This window comes from Cervus canadensis, chromosome 23 (genome assembly GCF_019320065.1).
Source record: "Cervus canadensis isolate Bull #8, Minnesota chromosome 23, ASM1932006v1, whole genome shotgun sequence".
Lineage (NCBI taxonomy): Eukaryota > Metazoa > Chordata > Mammalia > Artiodactyla > Cervidae > Cervus > Cervus canadensis.
In genome coordinates, this window is record NC_057408.1 from 26930841 (window position 1) to 26950607 (window position 19767).

At 36.1% G+C, this 19767-nt stretch overlaps 1 protein-coding gene across 3 annotated transcripts in view; it reads right to left on the reverse strand.

Annotated features, from left to right (window-relative positions):
* CDH7 (cadherin 7) overlaps window positions 1–19767 on the reverse strand; it is a 141004-nt gene that overhangs the window by 51485 nt on the left and 69752 nt on the right. For all 3 annotated transcript variants that reach the window (XM_043444332.1, XM_043444333.1, XM_043444331.1), the window contains 3 exons: window positions 19127–19246; window positions 11439–11606; window positions 8911–9098 (listed from right to left, as the gene is read on the reverse strand). In XM_043444332.1, coding sequence (XP_043300267.1) covers window positions 8911–9098; window positions 11439–11606; window positions 19127–19246 — 476 coding nt within the window. The remainder of the gene's footprint in view (window positions 1–8910; window positions 9099–11438; window positions 11607–19126; window positions 19247–19767) is intronic.

Genomic DNA, 19767 nt, shown 5'->3' on the forward strand with positions numbered 1-19767 from the left:
AAAGCTTATCATAAAATCATTCAAAAATGGCCACAGAAGTAGACTCTACTTTGCTTTAACTATTTAACACTGTGGTTCTGCTATTATCTAAAATATACTTAAAAAATATATAATCATGTCTAAATGTACAGAAAGGATCACTGAATTCTAAAAGAAATGATTATCTGGTAATAGCCATACACATCTTTAGCCTTGTGGCTTCTGCATATTTGATCATACAAATAAACATTTTCTGTATCAGACATTAGGACAGTAATAGCATAACCGTAGGTGGTGATGGTGGTGGACTACTCACATCTGCCTCTCGTGACCCCATAGATCGTAGCCCTGCCAGGCTCCTCTGTCCATGGGATTTCCCAGGTAAGAATACTGGAGTGGGTTGCCACGTCTTTCTCCAGAGGGTCTTCCGAATTCTAGGATCAAACCCAGGTCTCTTGCAGATTCTTTACCGACTGAGCCACCAGGGAATCCCATATAACTGAAGGTAGTCTTTCACAATTCTGTCCTTATTTTTCTTTTTCTAACTAATGTATGCTTTAGAAAAAGACTGTTTTTCTTTCTCCCTGCCCTTAAATTTACCCGTATGCAAAGTACAGTATACATAGATGTTTCAAAACAGGATAATAACTTGCTCAAACTAGAATGAATCTCATTGTAACCATGATGGTGCATTGTTTATGAAAAAGCAATGGACTAGAGTTTTATTATACTATAGGGTAGAAAGAAAATAGGTTCAGATGATTATCAAGCATGGTTCACAGGTACAAAATAACCTAATTCCAATAGAAATGGCTCTACCTAAATGGACATAAGAACACTATTATCCAAATGTGAAGTAGTATTTTAAGACACACACAATCAGAACAAACAGGTCTTGAACAAAGTGCTCGTCAACATCCTAGCAGTGCTTGGTTGTAAATGTTTTCCTAAAGTTAGGAGAGCCTGGAAAACTTTTCAACAAATGATCATTTTTTAATGGATTGCCCACAACATTCTCTTATTTATCTCTGAAAATCTTAAGATATTCTGAGAATAATGGAAGAAAGCTTTGTCTTCTTTCAGAATTTCTTGGTTTTAGTCAGAATGCTTTTGTGACTCAGATTCAGAAATCTATTCTAAATTTCAGAAATGATTCTACTATTATCTGGTCATGAAAAAAACAGTGAATTTATGGGACTCAATTGTTTTCTCAGACTCTGATCACTCTGAGGTGGCTCTGGAAATATTTTACCTAGAACAGAATATACACCCCCACTTTACTGAAATCTTGGTAAGCAGAACTGAAAATCAAAATCCTGTCCTTGAGGGCCATAAACAATTGCTATTTCTTGGCAGAAGGAATCAGCATATCTTAAGAGACTTCCTTTATTCTGAGAAAACCACTCCAAAGAGAGAGTGACTTTAGTTAAAAACAAAAAAACATAATATACTCTTCTGAAATTGAGAGCCAAAATAGTGTTGGTGTCATGATGGAAAAGAATCAGCCTGCAATGTGGGAGACCTGGGTTTGATCCCTGGGTCGGGAAGATCCCCTAGAGAAGGGAAAGGCTACCCACTCCAGAATTCTGGCCTGGAGAATTCCATGGTCTGTACAGTCGTCCATGGGGTTGCAAAGAGTAGGACACTTTCACTTTCATGATGGAAAATCACTTGGATTTGGGAGTAAAGACTGCCTTTGTGAGCTCACACTGCTCACAGTTTATAAAATTTTAAAAAATAATAAAAAATAACACAGAAGGGTTAGGGATACAGACAAGAAGGATGGATACTCCACATGTAGTCCCTAGATGGTTAAATCCATGTGGTTGGATTGAAGACAAGAGTTCATACACCTCTTCTCATGAACTATAATGAAGCTACTGGCTCAGAGGTTAAAGCGTCTGCCTGCAATGCAGGAGACCTGGGTTTGATCCCTGGGTCGGGAAGATCCCCTGGAGAAGGAAATGGCAACCCACTCCAGTATTCTTGCCTGGAGAATCCCATGGACAGAGGAGCCTGGTGGGCTATAGTCCATGGGGTCGCAAAGAGTCGGACACTGAGAGAGTTCACTTCACTTCACTTTGTAGTTCTCATTAGTAAAAGCTCTCCTGAATTCTAATACTTTTTCAATACATTCTTTTAGAGTTTTCTAAATATATAACTTTATCAATGGCTATTTTACCACTTCCTTTCAATTTGTTGTACCACTCTGTCTTAATAGTAAAGTACTATTTTATACTATATAAAGTATTTATACTATATAAGGTATTACTTTGTCAACAAAGGTCCATCTGGTCAAGGCTATGGTTTTTCCAGTGGTCATGTATGAATGTGAGAGATGGACTATGAAGAAAGCTGAGCACCGAAAAATTGATGCTTTTGAACTGTGGTATTGGAGAAGACTCTTGAGAGTCCCTTGGCTTGCAAGGAGACCCAACCAGTCCATCCTAAAGATTAGTCCTGGGTGTTCATTGGAAGGACTGATGTTGAAGCTGAAACTCCAATACTTTGGCCACCTGATGCGAAGAGCTGACTCATTGGAAAAGACCCAGATGCTGGGAAAGATTGAGGCCAGGCAGAGAAGGGGACGACAGAGGATGAGATGGTTGGATGATATCACCAACTCAATGGACATGGGTTTGGGTGGACTCCAGGAGTTGGTGATGGACAGGGAGGCCTAGCGTGCTGCAGTTGATGGGGTTGCAGAGTCGGACATGACTGAGCGACTGAACTGAAGGTATAAAATACTTTATAGTAAAGTAGCTTCTTTACAAACTAGCTAGAATAATGAAAAATAAAATGGTGTTGAGTTTTGAATAGCAATTTCTAAAAAATAATTTTAAAAGGTTAGATTTAAAAATTAAAAAACTAAAATTCAGATTGTGAGCTCAGAAACAATAAAAAAATAGTTTTGGAGTGAAGCAGTGATAACGAATCTCAGGGGAATGTCAAAGAGAATAGAAACAAACAAACATACACCAGATCTATTCTGGATCAAGAAAGGACAAGACTAGAGAAACTTCAAGGATTTAAATTTAAAGAAAATTAAAAAATAAAAAAAGTGTGCTACTTGACAGGCCAGGAAAAGTGGTAACATTTTAAATAAATGTTTAAATAAATATCATTACAATTCAGAGCTTTGAAAAGAAGAGAAATGCTCAATGAATTAGAATGACAGTCCCAATAATAAGGGTTCAAGAGAAATCAGAACATATAACTTTCTACTCCAGAGTGTATTTTATCATAGCTAAAAGTAAAATACCCTTTATTATTTATAAGCCATTGTTTGCAAAGCATTGTACATATGTAACAGGGTCCTTGCAAAAGAGGCATAAAGACGCCCTTTCACATATACTACGCTTCATCTGGTACCAACACCCCCTTCCACACCATACTCCAGGAAACCGGCCCTACTTTTGCTCTTTGAGCTTAACATGCCATATGATATCCTCTATCTCATATGATATGGGCTTCCGTGGTGGCTCAGAGGGTAAAGCATCTACCTGTGATGCGGGAGACCCAGGTTCGATCCCTGGGTCGGGAAGATTCCCTGGAGAAGGAAATAGCAACCCACTCCAGTGTTCTTGCCTGGAGAATCCCATGGACAGAGGAGCCTGGTGGGCTACAGTCCACAGGGTGGCAAAGAGTCGGACACGAACCTCTGCACAGGTGGTTACCTCCATAAGAAAGCCCCCTTTCCCGTTTACCTGCAGAATAACACTACTGATCCACTGTGCAGCTTCTTCCTCAGTTCATGTTCAAATCTTTGAGTGACTAGCAGGGACTGACCAGTTGGCCGGCAGATGGGGCCTGGGCTCACTTGGGCACTTCTATAGGACCTTGGCTATTTACCCAAATCATTGTGACCATAGCTAACATCTACAAAAAAATTTAAAAAAAAAAAAAAAAAGCCTACAGTATTACATTTTTACTAGACCACTGCCCAACAGTGAAAAGCATATGTGCACATACACCCTTCCTTGAACTAGAAAGACAAATTGTTGTACAGACAATTTTACAACCTCTGTTTACCTATTTGGTTTAAAGAAGGAAGAATGGGAGCGATTTCCAGTCTTGAAAGATGAGGAAGAATAAGTGCGCAGGGGTGGCTGAGCCCAGAAGAGTCCAACAGCAGAAGGAAATATTCAAAGACCCAGAAGAAAATTGATGTTGCTTCTAGGAATTAAGTGGCTTAGTGTCTACTCCAGACCATTGCATAAAACTAGGAGGAGGGGACATGCATCTAGCAAACATGAGTCTGAATAATTCTAGGGGGTCCAAAAATAGCTCTCTAATGTCCAAGAAAGCAGTCAGAATATGAGCTTTATTTGAGGTTTTGAGAAAGGAGAAGGCCTGGATTAATGCAAAACTAATGCTGAGCTACAGTGTTAGGTGTAGTCACTGCACAGAAAAAGTGAATTGCATTTTTGAATAAATAACTGCTCAAAGTGAAAAAAGAATTATGACTTCATAGTTTTTCCTCTAAAAACTAGATTAATATATAATACCATAAGCAATTTTGTCAAGTGAAACAAGTTTGCTGATCACTAAGCTTGACGTGCAAAGTAAATATACAATTACCACTGTTTATAATTAACTTTTAGAGGAGCCATGTTTTACATTTGTTTATTTCAGTATTGGTAAGAACTCTGTGTTGGGTTGGTTAGGCATTAGAATGCATTAGCAGACAGTGAAAATTATAATTTTTAAAAAGGAATTTGTGGGTGGAGGGAGCTTTGGAAATAAAAATTAGTTTGATGTATACCAGGTAATTACCCTGATTATCTATTATTTATGCAGAACTGTGTGGAGAAAGAGGGTAGGAGGAAAATGTGAAGCAACGCTGTTGCTATTTAGTCACTAAGTCTTGTTCGACTCTTTTACAACCCCAGACTTTATTTTTTTGGGTTCCAAAATCACTGCAGATGGTGACTGCAGCCATGAAATAAAAAGACTCTTACTCCTTGGAAGAAAAGTTATGACCAAGCTAGACAGCTTATTAAAAAGCAGAGACATTACTTTGCCAACAAAGGTCTGTCTAGTCAAGGCTATGGTTTTTCCAGTAGTCCTGTATGGATGTGAGAGTTGGACTATAAAGAAAGCTGAGTGCTGAAGAATTGATGCTTTTGAACTGCGGTGTTGGAGAAGACTTTTGAGAGTCCCTTGGACTGCAAGGAGATCCAACCAGCCCATCCTAAAGGAAATCAGTTGTGAATGTTCATTGGAAGGAGTAATGTTGAAGCTGAAACTCCAATACTTTGGCCACCTGACGCGAAGAGCTGACTCATTTGAAAAGACCCTGATGCTGGGAAAGAATGAAGGCTAGAGGAGAAGGGGGCGACAAAGGATGAGATGGTTTGATGGCATGACTAACTCGATGGACATGAGTTTGGGTAAACTCTGAGAGTTGGTGATGGACAGGGAGGCCTGACGTGCTGCAGTCCATGGGGTCACAAAGAGTCAGACACAACTGAGTGACTGAACTGAAGCCTGCCAGGCTCCTCTGTCCATGGGATTTCCCAGGCAAGAATAGTAGAGTGGGTTTCCATTTCCTTCTCCAGGGATCTTTCTTACCCAAGGATCAAACTGGTGTCTCCTGCATTGGCAGGTTGAGTCACAAGCAAAGCCACATCAAGCAACATTTGCTAATGCTAAAGACCTTTAGCATGAAGAAAACTAAGAGATGATTACTGCCGATTATTTCTATGTGGATATTACCTGCATATTATAAACACTATAGGTCTATCTATTTAAATTTTAGTTTTTTCATATACAAGGCTTCGGATACCCTGTCTTAATACACATACATTCTCTTATAACGAGTTAATAGTCATTAAAATGTCACAAAACTATACAGTTTAGTCTCATATTATCTGTTACTGAAGACTATTTTGCTTTCTGAACATAATGGTTTTACCCCAATAAGATGTGGAAAATACATCTTCTACATGAAGATGAAACAACATCAGATCAATCTTTCACATTAGTAAAGCAGAGCAAGCTTAACCAACCATCTCGAGCAATACACCATTACTCATTTTGTAGTCTACATTAATGTTTCTATACACTGTTTTACTAGACCCAATATGACACATAACATCATGTTAGCAGTCAACACCTGAGTTCTCAAGGGATTTTTTTTAAGAAGCTCTGAATTTAACCTAAATATGAATTCTTGACCCTTGATATCTAAACGATTGACCTGGTTCTACACTTTATGGAGTTCAAAATGAACAAGATTATCTTTATTAAATATTAAATATTTTACTGGTTATCTATGCCACAATGGTAAAGCTGCAAAATGTTCTACCATCATTATTTCTCAAGATTATCCTGTACACTGAATGTGCTTAATTATCCAAAGACAATCACTGACATTATATCAGAAAACAAAGGAGAAGAAACATTAAAAAAAATTAGACTAACAAAAATTGTCTAATAAAAATTAGACAATATTCATATATTAGAAGCCATTGGAGTAAATAAAACTCATTTTTAGTTGTCAATAATTTAAACTAAAAATAACACAATTTTGATTCCATATTTAGCATAAGAAATTATTGAAGCATTTAGCTAACTTCTCATATGATGAATTGATAAATCCTTATCAATTATTGGGCATTTATTAGGTATAAAACATTACTCAGTTGACTGTGCATGGGTAGGAAATCTTCTGTATCAAAAATAAAAAATCCATTAATCTAAATGCTTATAGAATTTGGAATGTTTTTGAGTCTTAATTCATTAGGCAGAAGATAATGTCTTTTTTAATACCTTAGACAGCTCAACGATATACTACATTTTAGCCCACTATCTGACATCTCTGTGATATATGTCTGCATTTAGAAAATAATTTTTATCAATACTCAAAATAGATCACAAAGTGCTGTCAATTAAACATATTTTGATTTGGCTACTTAATATTCTTATAAGCCTAATAATATTATAATTATAACTAATGCATATTATATATTGAAAATCAGTGAAGATCCAGAAACAGTTATGGTTAACATTTTAATGTTCTCCTGCAATCCTGTATTCTATAAAAATGAAAAAAAATTTGTAACAAAGGGTCTATAAAATTTTGGATACTGCTTTTTATGTAATATTTTACATAATCATTTCTTGTATTAGCTAATACAGTAAGAAAATATCACATCATTTTGATGATGCACAAGATTCTATAATTTGGAAATACCAAACATTATCTGTTCATTCTTTTGTTCCACATTTTATAATGATTCCATATGTTCATTGTACTAAATACCTTCATGGGATGTTGAGAAGGCAAGTTAAGATGAAGCCTTTAAATTACCCAAAATGAATCCTAGCAGATACTAACCACTATCTAGAACAGTAGTATTAACTATCGGTTACTTTTATATCATTGTAAGTTATCAGTAAGTCTTACCTTATTTTTCCATGAATATTATGCTGTGAGATTAAATGCATTTTTGTACAGTTTTCTTATAGGTTTTTAAAAAAAAAAAAAAACAATTCTCTGAAACTTCTAGATATTAAGAAATTGAGTATAAAATTTTTCTATTACTGAAATATCTCATATCAAATACATGTATTTGTGTTTATTTCTTCAATGATTTATGCTATCTTAACATGATATATGAAATACATGTATGTATTCAATAAAACAATTCCGATATATATTTAAAATTTCTTGAATATGAGCAGATTGGTTTCAGATGAGTCTTTGAAATCTTTGAACAGCACTGCATTCTAGTGCATTCCTTTCATTTAAGACAACAAATAAAACATTTACCAACAGTTGGCCTATCCTAGTTATTAAAACTTTTTTACACAGATTGTCACCAGCTGAGCTAAAACAGCAGCTGTCCACTGGAAATAATTGCAGAAATGTTTTGCCCATTGGCCTGAAATCAAACATATGTTTTCCTGTAACAACTAAAACATAACTTTCTTTGTTGATGTGTGTTAATTATTGAGGGATGTTGATTACACAATTATACACCTGGATTGTCACACTAGCATAGAATCCCAGAGTCTTGAGTGTAGGCATTTTCACATATGCTTTAATTTTTAGTGTTTCACACATTTGAGAAAATATTACTATATTCTGAAACAATTTCTTTTGACTTATTTTTTTAAACGTTTGTCAAAGATCATGTCTATACCGAAAAGAGGGAGCTTATTTTACCCCAAATCTAATCAGAGTTGGAAGCTAATTTGCAAATAGTCTTTATTTTGGATTATAATGATTTTTAAAAATCTCCTTTGCACTAATTTTTTTATGATAGGTTTCACGAATTTTCCATGCTCTGTATAAATTTTTCAAATACTTTAATTAGTATAAATATTAAAAAAGAATAGCTGATAATACAGCTGGTGGTTTAGTTGCTAAATCATGTCTGACTCTTGTGGCCCCATGGACTGTAGCCTGCCAGGCTCCTCTGTCCATGGGATTTTCCAGGCAAGAATACTAGAGTGGGTTGCCATTTCCACCTCCAGGGTATCGGGGATCAAATCTGCATCTCCTTTGTCTCCTACATTGCCTGGCATATTCTTTACCACTGAACCACCTAGGAAGCCCCTTTTGCTGATTTTAGGGTTTCATTATTAGTCAACAAAGAAGAATATTCATGTCTTCAAGTAGATCACTTTAAATAGCATATTTGCCAGTTAAGTCCTACTGTTACAGAGCTATGGATAAGGGCTGTGGGTTTACTCAGAGAATAGAACTGATAGACTTTAATTACAAATGTTACCCAATTTTTTCTCTACAATGCTAACACTTGTAACTAAATGAGTAGCTTTTAACCCCTAAACATAAAATAACAATGGTTCTATGCTCCCATTCAATGTGTCTACTACATTATTCCATCAAAGCAGATATAGCTTTTCAGTAATCCTCTATGATATCATCCTCACAAGAAATAAAAACAAAGAAAATATTACCTTCTGTATAGTAATGATTCCTTCCTGTGTATCTTTGTCAACGGCAATCTTGAAAATCCCTAATCCATCACCATCCACAATTTTGTAATCCATTTCAGCATTAGCTCCTATATCTGCATCAGCAGCTCTAATTCTGGCCACAACGGAAGCCACTGGCAATGATTCTGGGACGTTATATTGGTACGACCCTGTGAAATGAAGAAGAAGAAATGAACAAAACCTTATACCAAACTAACCAATAAAATTTAATTATCTGGCTATCTTGAACCCTCTTTGCTTAATTTGCTTTTATGTCTTTATAAAATAAGATGATAAGGCAATATGAGACAAATGGCAAGTTTCATACAGCTTTAAAAAATCCAAGGAAATGATTACATAATAATCAATATGTCAAAGACAGCCTGGGGAAAAGCATAAGAAGTATTCCATACCAGTATTTCTAGTGGTGAGAAATATACTTACCTTTAATGACAAAAATAAAATTTAAATTGTAAACAGAATTAACATTGAGACTTGACTATAGATAATTAATATGCAATTAATATATATAAATATTTTAAAATTAAAATAGTATAGCTTAGACTTCAAATGGGCAAAAAATGAGCCTAACTAGTTCTCATTACTTAATGCTGGAATTTCCACAATAGTATCTTTTACTGAAAAAGTTTCAGAAAACTGGAAAAGGAAGTTGATAAAAGGCAATAGTTATGACTTGTACATTAAACTCAGTTGGGGCATAACAGTACAAGAGCAGAGACTATGTTATTTGAACAGGAAGAAAGAGAAGCAAAAAAGGAAGAGTAACTTTTTCAAACTTTCTTTTGTAAAAACTCTTCACCATCCCTCAACTCAAAAAAAAAGAAAGAAAGAAAACCAGCTTGGGAGGCCGGTGAAGAACCCTTTGAAAGCAGGAAATGCCCCTTCAACACTTCCCTCTAATCATCTACTTTCTCCTGCTTCCTCACCCTTTTCCATTTCCTTTTGGCTGCTAACTGTGATGCATTTGCACTTTCTTATGAAGAAAAAAGAAAGGAAACTCTTTGAGAGAAACAGAGAAAGCAAATTGTATCCAAATGAAGGTACTACATGCTAGACTAAGAACCCTTGTTGTTTGCAATTCTATACATTTTGTTAATTGATTTTTAAAAAATGATCACAACATCATTTTTGAGTGACCCCTGACACATATTTATAAGTTTCTTAGGAAAATCCAAAAATTTCAAGCTTACAATAGTAACTAAAGGGTAGACAAAGAAAATCCCAGTCAAAATGAAAAAGTTAATGATATATTTTTGGCTTTCTTCACTTTAGTAAGAGAGTGTTTAATAAGCTAGAAAACTCATGCTCTGTCTTATCAAACCATGACAACTGAAATCCCAAAAAATCTGTGTCAATTCTTATTTCTCTAGTTAAAGAAAAGAAACAGCTAATTCTTTTACGAGCCAAATATAATCACATTGTTTTGTTTATTCTTGTCTTCCTCTCTTCCCCCATTGTAAGCAATTAAGAACACAATTAAGGCTAGATTCTTTGGGGTTTTTTTAATGCTAAACTTAGGATAACTTTATTTTGCCAGGAGGTATCAAAATGTCTGTTTTACAATAACATAAATATCAAAAATATGTAAAATAAGAATAAAACATCTAAAGAAGCAGTGTTTGAAGGAAAACATGGTGACAGTCATATCTCCCGAGAAAGTGTCCTTGTTAGACATAAGCCTCTCAGAAAGGCATTTAAGGATACTGTAGTCTACACGATTCTTCTTACTTTCTTGAGTTTTCAAAAGAATACCACATATACTTACAAAAAAGAAAAAAAGGACAATTGAGAGAATAAGATGAAATGCCTTTTTTTTTTTTTTTTTTTACAATTAGGACACCTCTATCTAAGAAAAATTTTCTTTTTTTTCCTTTTACTTGGTTAAAGAAAATGTCACATTGCTCAAAGGAACTAAACTGAGGGAATATGGTTTTCTGGTTCTTTGGACTGGTTTCTTTAGAAACACTGAATGTTTGCATAAAAAAGATGTGGTAGATAGCAAAAGCAATGTTCAAGGTTCATGAACTGGTTAAAAAAAAGTGCAGAATGAGAAAGTTCAGTACTTTTTAATCTTTACAAAATAAAGCAGTACTTCTAGTATATAGAATTCATGAAGTGTATTTGAATGTTACTATTTATAATTGGGAACAACCTCAGAGCTTACAGAATGTAAAGAGCAGCATGTCTTTGACTAAAACAGAGTAATACATAAACAAACTTAATAACTGTCTAGTATTCAAAGTGAACCAAAACAAAAAAAAATACATTTAAGACAGAATACAAGGTATAATTGCTCTTATTTGCTTCCAATACCTTTATTATTTCATATTACTGAATTAAAAATCAAGTCCCTGATAAAATAAAATTGGGGGAGAATGTAATTGAGATTAACTATTTGAGACATATTTAGGAAAATTCCTTTTTAAAGACATTCCTATAATCTGGAAAGGAAAGCGAGCATGCCTGCCACATGCCTCAGAACAGCTTACTTCGAGGAAAGCGAGGAGGGTTGTCGTTGACATCAGTGAGGGTCACGGTGACCGATGTGGTTCCAGAGAGCCCTCCGTTTTGACCAACCATATCCTTTGCCTGAATAACAAGCAAATACTGGTCTTTAGCCTCTCTATCCATGTTTGGAAGGGCGGTCTTGATGACTCCTGAAAAATTTCAAATCCCAGTAAAACGCATCATGAATCGCTGCATTTATACTAGCGAAGAACACTGATATAGGTAGAAATAGCTCGAGTCGTTGCCTCCTGCTGTTTTGTTTACTTTTAATAACTTTAAAACATATTAAAGTCCAAAAAATATAACAGCTATATAAACACTACAAAACACAGAAATCACTGTAATGTAGAAGACCAGGGTGGAGAGCATTATCTCTAGGTTTTATGGAAATATGACTCAAAAATACCAGCTTAAATAAAATCTACTCTAGAAGACTGGGCAGTTGCCTGTAAAATATATGACTATGAATCTTTTTCTCTCTCACCCTCTCCAACATCTTAATTCCCAGTGACGTGAAATCACCATAAACCCTTTCAGCTATTGTCCCTACTACTCTCCCAGCAAAGTAACTACACATTCTCTAAATGAAAGAATGTGTCATTTATGTTTAACAAACAAAACACCATTCCAAACTATGTTACTGGATGACTTTAGGTTGTGTCTGTTATTATAAAAACCTGAGAAAAAGTATTAACGATGAGAGTGACTGTGTTCATGAAAATCAAGATACTAAAAACATCAATGTGCTTTGCTGTTTCTGTCTAATAAATTGCATTTAATAAGGAGAGCCTTGAAGACTTCAGAGCTATAATAAACTGACTTCAGAACTCCATGCTGTTTGATAAGAAAGCTTGAACAACAATCACTGCTGCAGTAAATTAGTGGTTTTATATTAATAACCAATTATTATATAAATATATGAGACAATAGAATAATTATGAGATAAAATTTAGTTGGGCTATGGTCACCCACTGGTAAAGAATCCACCTGCCAATGCAGGAGACATGGGTTCAATCCCTGGGTCAGGAAGATCTCCTGGAGGAGGAAATGGCCACCCACTCCAGTATTCTTGCTTGGAAAATTCCACCAACAGTGGAGCCAGGCGGGCTACATTTCAGAGGCTCGCCAAGAGTCAGACACTACCTAGCAACTGAGCAGGCACACACGTATATAAAATAATAATATACTTAATATAATATACTTGGGCTTCCCTGGTGGCTCAGATGGTAAAGAATCTGTACGCAATGAGGGAGATTTAGGTTCAATCCTTGGGTCTGGAAGATCCCCTGGAGAAGGGCATGGCAACCCACTCCAGTATTCCTGCCTGGAGAATTCCAAGGACAGAGGAGCCTGGTGGGCTACGGCCCCTGGGGTCGCAGAGAGGACTCAGTATACGCACACAGAGATCATAACAAATGAAAACGCATCTATTCGATATTGCTCTATACAGATCTTGAAACTAGAAACAGCAGGTCATCTTTGCTAATTAGATACAGTAAGGAGGCTAGAATCCTACTTAATCATTTCTTGTACTTTCATCATTTCTGATAATGTCTTACCTACACAACTGGAACTCTTTTGTGCATCAATCTACTTTGTTAAAAGATTCTAACTTTTAGAATTTAAGTCAGAATTTAAATCTCCCATGACTCAGACCTGAGGGACAGGAACTCTGGTATCATGGACTTCTCAGGAGCAAAACTGGGCTGTCTGATAGAGGATGGTTCTTTAGGAAGAAAATGATTGTAAACAAATTGGAATAAACATTCTTTTTTCTGCATGTTTGGCATAAAAATGTTTTTATACCCTCCAAATTTATAAGATGTTTTTAAAAGCTGCCATTTAAAAATGTTGCTCATGTTCAGCATAAAAATATCTTTATACCTTCCTAATTTATAAAACATTTTTAAAAGTTGCCAATTTAAATTATTTAAATGCTGACTCTTCAACAGACACATATAATAATGGTCTGTGTATATTTCAGCCCTAAGTATGTTACAAGCCTGTATTATACTATACTTTGTCTGCCCTATTCATCACAATATCCTACAGTTTGGTAACTACTCTAGCAGTGGGAAAGAGATGAAAATATCTTTTAATAATTGAAGAATAATTTAAACAATATGTTATTGGTTCCAGTATGTTAAGATTCCTAGTTAAATAACACTCATACTGTCTTAAGAAGCCACATTTTTGTTTAGTTCTGAGCCGTACCTATCAAATACAAACACACACATACACATATATACACACATACACCTACAACACATCAATATTTTAAGCATTTAAATTACATTTGAGTAGGCCATCTATTGCCACCTGCCAATTCAGGAGACATTAGAGATGTGGGTCCAATCCCTGGGTTAGGAATATCCCCTGGAGTAGGGAACGGCAACCCACTCCACTATTCCTGCCTGGAGAAGTCCCATGCACAGAGGAGCCTGGTGGGCTATAGTACAGGGGTCACAAAGAGTTGGACAGGACTGAAGCTACTTAGCACACAGGCGAGGTATTGTCACTGCTGTTTTAACAATCACTTGTTCTGATACACTACACTGGACGCTTCTGCTATAACCACAGCGATACAAGGTCACTTTAACTCCTTCGCTGAACTCTTTTGGTTATGTGCACACTGCTTACAGAGAATCTCTAAAATATCACAATCATCATCAGAAAAAGCAGAGTCATATACCCATTTGGTTCACTGAAAACTGTCTGAGATGTAGATATTCTTCTTAGAACCATAATGATTCTATGAATATTTCATGTCTGTTCTTCAATACTTCCCTTAACTCTAAAATTTAAGACATTGAGTATTGACCTCAATAAGACTCACTGTTACCAAGCTTAACAATCTCCAAGAGTCCTGGGACTTACACATCTCTACTTCTCTATGTCTTCCTTACTTTTCTTCCTTTTCTTACCATTTTTCTTTCTCTTCTTCTTTCCTCCTATCATAACTGTATTTATTTATAATATTTTTAAAATAAATTAAGCATTGACAATCTTGAATATTTGATAATGCATTTCATAAGATGATATTTAAGAGCATGTTTCACATTAAACACATAATTAATAGTGTTTCATACAGATGATAAAATACTAATGAAATTCTAAAACAATTTCCTACCCAGTTTTCATTTTTAATTTCTCAATATGTTTAAATGAGTTTGCATCCTGCACAGCTATTATAATGGAGAAAGGTCCATAGCATCTCAATTAACCAGCAAAGAAAACACAGCTGCCTTATCTTCTCATGGTTTTGCTCAGTGGTATTATATGAAAGAAAACAGAATTATCAGGGAAGAAGTCTGGTAGTCAAAGTTACTCACTTATTTTTCACACTTCTAATTGTCTCTTTACAAGTGATCCTATAAATAACACTTTTCCAAAGCAAAAATCATCACTGAGTTTGCAAAGAAATGCAGGGGGCAAAGGTAATTTCCAAATACCTCAATTATTAAACATTTTTTTTTACAAGAGAGAAATAACTAGGTGAGAATTGAAGTTAAATAAGAATATTCAAACATAATAGATTTCTAGTTCTATGGCTTTTGCGAGCTTTTTACTTTTGAGTCTAAGCTGTCCATATTTGGAAAATAATTCTCATAAACTGGATAGGATCTGCATTTTGGTGAATATTATATAGACACACACACTCACAGAGAAAATTGTTTATGCTGTGTCCCTAAAGTGGTAAAAGCCAGTCTTGTCTAGTCATAGCCTTACAGTTCTATGAGGCTTTCATGGGAGATAATAGCATTGTTTTAATAATCAATAATTTTAAGCCATTTATGATGAAAAGAATATACCCTGCATCTCTTTAGAAAAAGAGACTGGCCCAGATTTTGGCTTTCTGAATAATAATTTCTCATTTACTTTTATATTTATAACTGATGTTCACAAAATGTATTATGTGTGAAGCAAATTTATCACTGCCATTTTTCAACAACTGACGAGTTTTTAGTCTGGGAATAAATTTTCAGATGATTTTCTAATGTCCTACCAGCCACCAACTTTCTTTCAAGCATATTGTCATGGAATTTCCTTAAGAATTTGTATGTGTACTACGTGTAACAGACAAGAGCCACTTCTGAAGTCTGTCCCTGTTTAGGGAACCAAACAATTACAGATGCATGCAGCCTACTCAGTCAAGCTCTGGGTTAGTCTCAGGAATCTAGGCAACCACATAAGCCCGGTAACATGGGGCTGGGCTTTTCATTTGTGTGGGTTCAATATACATTAGATGTTCAGGTAAATCTCTGCCTAATAAATTTGTGGGGTTTTTTCCCTAGATTTTCTGTATAAGACTTGTATTATTTGGTTTATCTCCCTATAAGTGAAACCTATCGGTTCTGTTACTTAGTTGTGTCCGCCTCTTTGCAACCCCATGGACTGCGGCACGCCAGGCTTCCCTGTCCATCACCAACTCCTGGAGCTTGTCAAACTCATGGAAGCATCTAATAGAACCATAAAAAGACGGAGAAGAGCCAACAGTAGTGAAGATGGAAGGTTCTGGAACATCAAAGGATTTCAGAGCTGGCATCACGTGAAGCAGAAAGGACTGAGGAAGGGACTGCCGTAAGCTGTAAGCAGACATCCTCAGAAAGCCCTCACAGCGGGGAGGCTCCTCCACACCATGAGCCAGGACACAGGACAGAACACCCACGAGGGGCGGAAGGAGCGCTGAGTTACGACTGTGAAAGTGAAAGTCGCTTAGTCCTGTCCGACTCTTTTTGCAACAGCAGGGACTATACAGTCCATGGAATTCTCCAGGTCAGACTACTAGAGTGGGTAGCCTTTCCCTTCTCCAGGGGATCTTCCCAACCCAGGGTTTGAACTCAGGTCTCCCACATTGCAGGCGGATTCTTTACCAGCTGAGCCACAAGGAAGCCCAAGAATACCGGAGTGGGTAGCCTGTCCCTTCTCCAGGGGATCTTCCTGACCCGGGAATCGAACTGGGGTCTCCTGCACTGCAGGCGGATTCCTTACCAACTGGGCTATCACGGAAGCACGCTGTTATGACTGTAGTACTTACCTAAAACTAGGACAGAACAAGGACGCAGGCAATGCACGATGCAGGCAGCATGTAGTCACACCTCCAAGTTTAACAAAGAACTCCTAAGTGATATCTGATATTTAACTCTCCACCCATTTCCCAAGGCCTACAGCTTTGGTGTTCTGTGCAGTCCCACTGGCCCTGTGTTTGGATTCTGCTCTGCTGATGGCACTGGAAATCTTCCTAATGTTAGAACAGGAAGCCTGCAGTTTCATTTCAAACAGCACATCGTGTAGCCAATCCTGTCACATTGAAAAATGTGACCTATTTGCTTGCAGGTTTTAGAGTAGATAAACATACTAGAATAATCCTCAATCTCCCAGTAAATTGGGGGCCATTATGAAGACAGGTGATGGGAAGCTGAATGGTCCTTTTAAGGCTACATCATCTTGTTCCAAGGTCCATTCTCTTTGCTTGTTGAACTGTCAACATTGTTTTTTGCAGCTATTCACATTCTTGTTTTGTGGACAGAGAAATTAAGGTAGAAAACACTTACCCTCTGGTCATCTGGCCTGTAAGTAGAGCTATAGAAGAAATACATGCTCAGAAATTTTACTCAGGCTAAGTTAATGATATGTGATTAATAAAAAGTAATGGATATTATTAATATTACTAATATTTCTTTTTTAAAAAAGAAAAAAGTTAAACTTTCAGAGATACATTTAATAGTGATTTCCTAGGCCTATTTTACATAATATTGATCTGGCATATTTTCAGCATTTTTCATGTCAAAAGTTTTACATGCTTCTCAAAAATGCTGATATCGAAAGATGTGGAAAAGAATGCTATTTCTCACAAAGATAAGGATCATACATCAACTCAGGAAGACTACCTCAAACTCTACGTGGCTCTTCGTATATGTAAGTCATGAAAAATTTCCATTCATTTTTTGTCAGAAAAACAGAAAATGCATTCTCTATAGTCCTCTAATATCTCTGCACTGATGACTAGAGAAACAGAAGTCCCAATGATTACCATGACTAGAGCATTAAAAACTCTAACAAAACAAAACTAAACAAAAAGCTCATCTCCTCTAATACGCGATCCTTGAGACTGAAAGTTGAAGTTTGAAGTTCTAATCATGTGATGTCAGGATACAGACTACTGTCCAGTTGCCCACAGGGGAGGTTTTACCTACACAGAGCCTATGGGACACCTATTATCTTACACAAAGCTAAAATCACAAGCCAGTCACTAGTAGCAGCAAAATATTTAGCCCTTAGGATTAGTACAAGCTAGTTTTGGACCAGTTATATAATGCGAGAGGTGTATAATTTGTGAGCAAATTGTCAGAGACTTGTCAATGTCTTTCTAGGCTTCAGAGTAGATATATAAGGGAACAGGTGGGTGTCTGAATTGAGGTTCTCAGATCTATCATTAAATCAGCCACGAGCACAACTTTACATTCACAGGATTCAGATCATAAAGCAGAGACTTTCATTTACTTCCCCTTCAATACTTGCTCAATCAGAAGCATTACTCCTCTGTCAGACTCTTCAGGCAGCTTCCAAACTTCATCACAACACTGGTATAAAACACGCAATGTGGCCTCTGTGGACATTCTAATGAATGATGAACTGGCCTTGAATTTGTCTGTTTTTGTACATTATAGCTGTCATTCTCAAAACATATTTAAAATATGTACTCCCCACACAGTGATTTGAGAATGAATGAATACTGCCATTTTTCACAATATGGAAAACAGGGTGGTGAATGGCATTAAAATATGAATACTTTAGGATCATAAGTATTTTAGGATCATAAGTATCATCAGTGATTCAAGATCATAAACTTGGATATTTGAGGAGGCATTCTTCTCCATGATAAAGACAAAATTACTAAAATACAGAGAAATTTTGGATTTTTTCAGTGGTGAATAAAAGCAAGGGTTCACACCCACCCACGCTGCCCTGTACCAATAGCCAGAGAAGCGTAATAGATAAAATATTATTTTATAACAAAGAAAACAGTGCTCCAAATTATAGCCTTACTGAATGTAAACCATTTCATCTTCAAAGCGAAACAGAACATCTAGCCAAACAACTGCATTTTCTATCCAGGCAGTTTTGCAACCCATATTTTTTTCCTTCTAAAATGAAAAAAAGTCATTTAATTTAGTTTTTGATTTAGCAGATCATCATCCTAATTGTTATGTTTCAACTAATTTCCCTGAGAAAGCCAGCCTCTGGAAGGAGAAGCTGTAACACTATATATTCTACTGCATGGCAGGGAGATTTTGCTGAAGATTTAAATTTCTACTGTGTGTAATTCCTATGTGAGTTAATTAAAGAAAACAAATCGAAACATTGCAGAGGTAAATATTCAACGTTTTCTTATCAAGTCAAGAGACAGCAGCTGAAAAACTTTTCAATATCTAATATTTTGCTTAATTTTGATAGAAATTTTGATAATGTAGTAAAATATTTTTAAAAGGTGTTGATGGCTCTATAAATAACATGCTGTGTATTACCATGGTACACATTTTGAAAAATGCACAATAAAAATAGAGTGTCATCAGTTTCAACTACACTGAACCAAAATAACTATTATTAATTCTATGCCAAGAAAGAAATAACGACTTTACAAGGAGAGTCGCGTGTCAATTTTTACCTGTTTTGGGCTCCACTGAGAAGTATGGCTGACCCTGAAGGATGCTGTAGACCACTCGAGCGCTGTTGCCATATGTAGGATCGTCAGCATCCGTCGCTGTCACCTGTACCACTGAGGTCCCTACGTGACAATCCAAAAATCAGTGAATTAAAAACTCCCAAATGCAATAAAACAAGAAAAATCACCAAACGCTAAAGATGCTACATTAGCGTAAAGATATAAAGATGCTTTCCAGTGTTCATTTTTCTTTTTCTCAGGTATGTGAAAAATGGATACATTTTTCTGTCTAAGACAAACTCCAAAAGATGATAAATGATAATTCCTCAGAAATACTTAAGGGATACGAAAAGATGTTGGTTAAAAAAAATAGGACTGACAATGCCAAGTTAGACAGGGATATATTCTCAGAATTGGGTGGGACTCGACTTTTAGGCATCTCATCCATCAAGGTCTAGTAGCAAGTTTTTTATCAAGCGCAATCTCTAAGTCTCAATCACAGTCTAAAAAAGCAGCATGACAGATTCTAGCACCTTGACCCTCAAATCATGGGGCAACCCAACTGCTATAGCGACAGAAACGGAAACCTCAGTAACGGAGTGAGTTCATAAAGAATATTAGATTGGTACAGTTAACTGGTATTT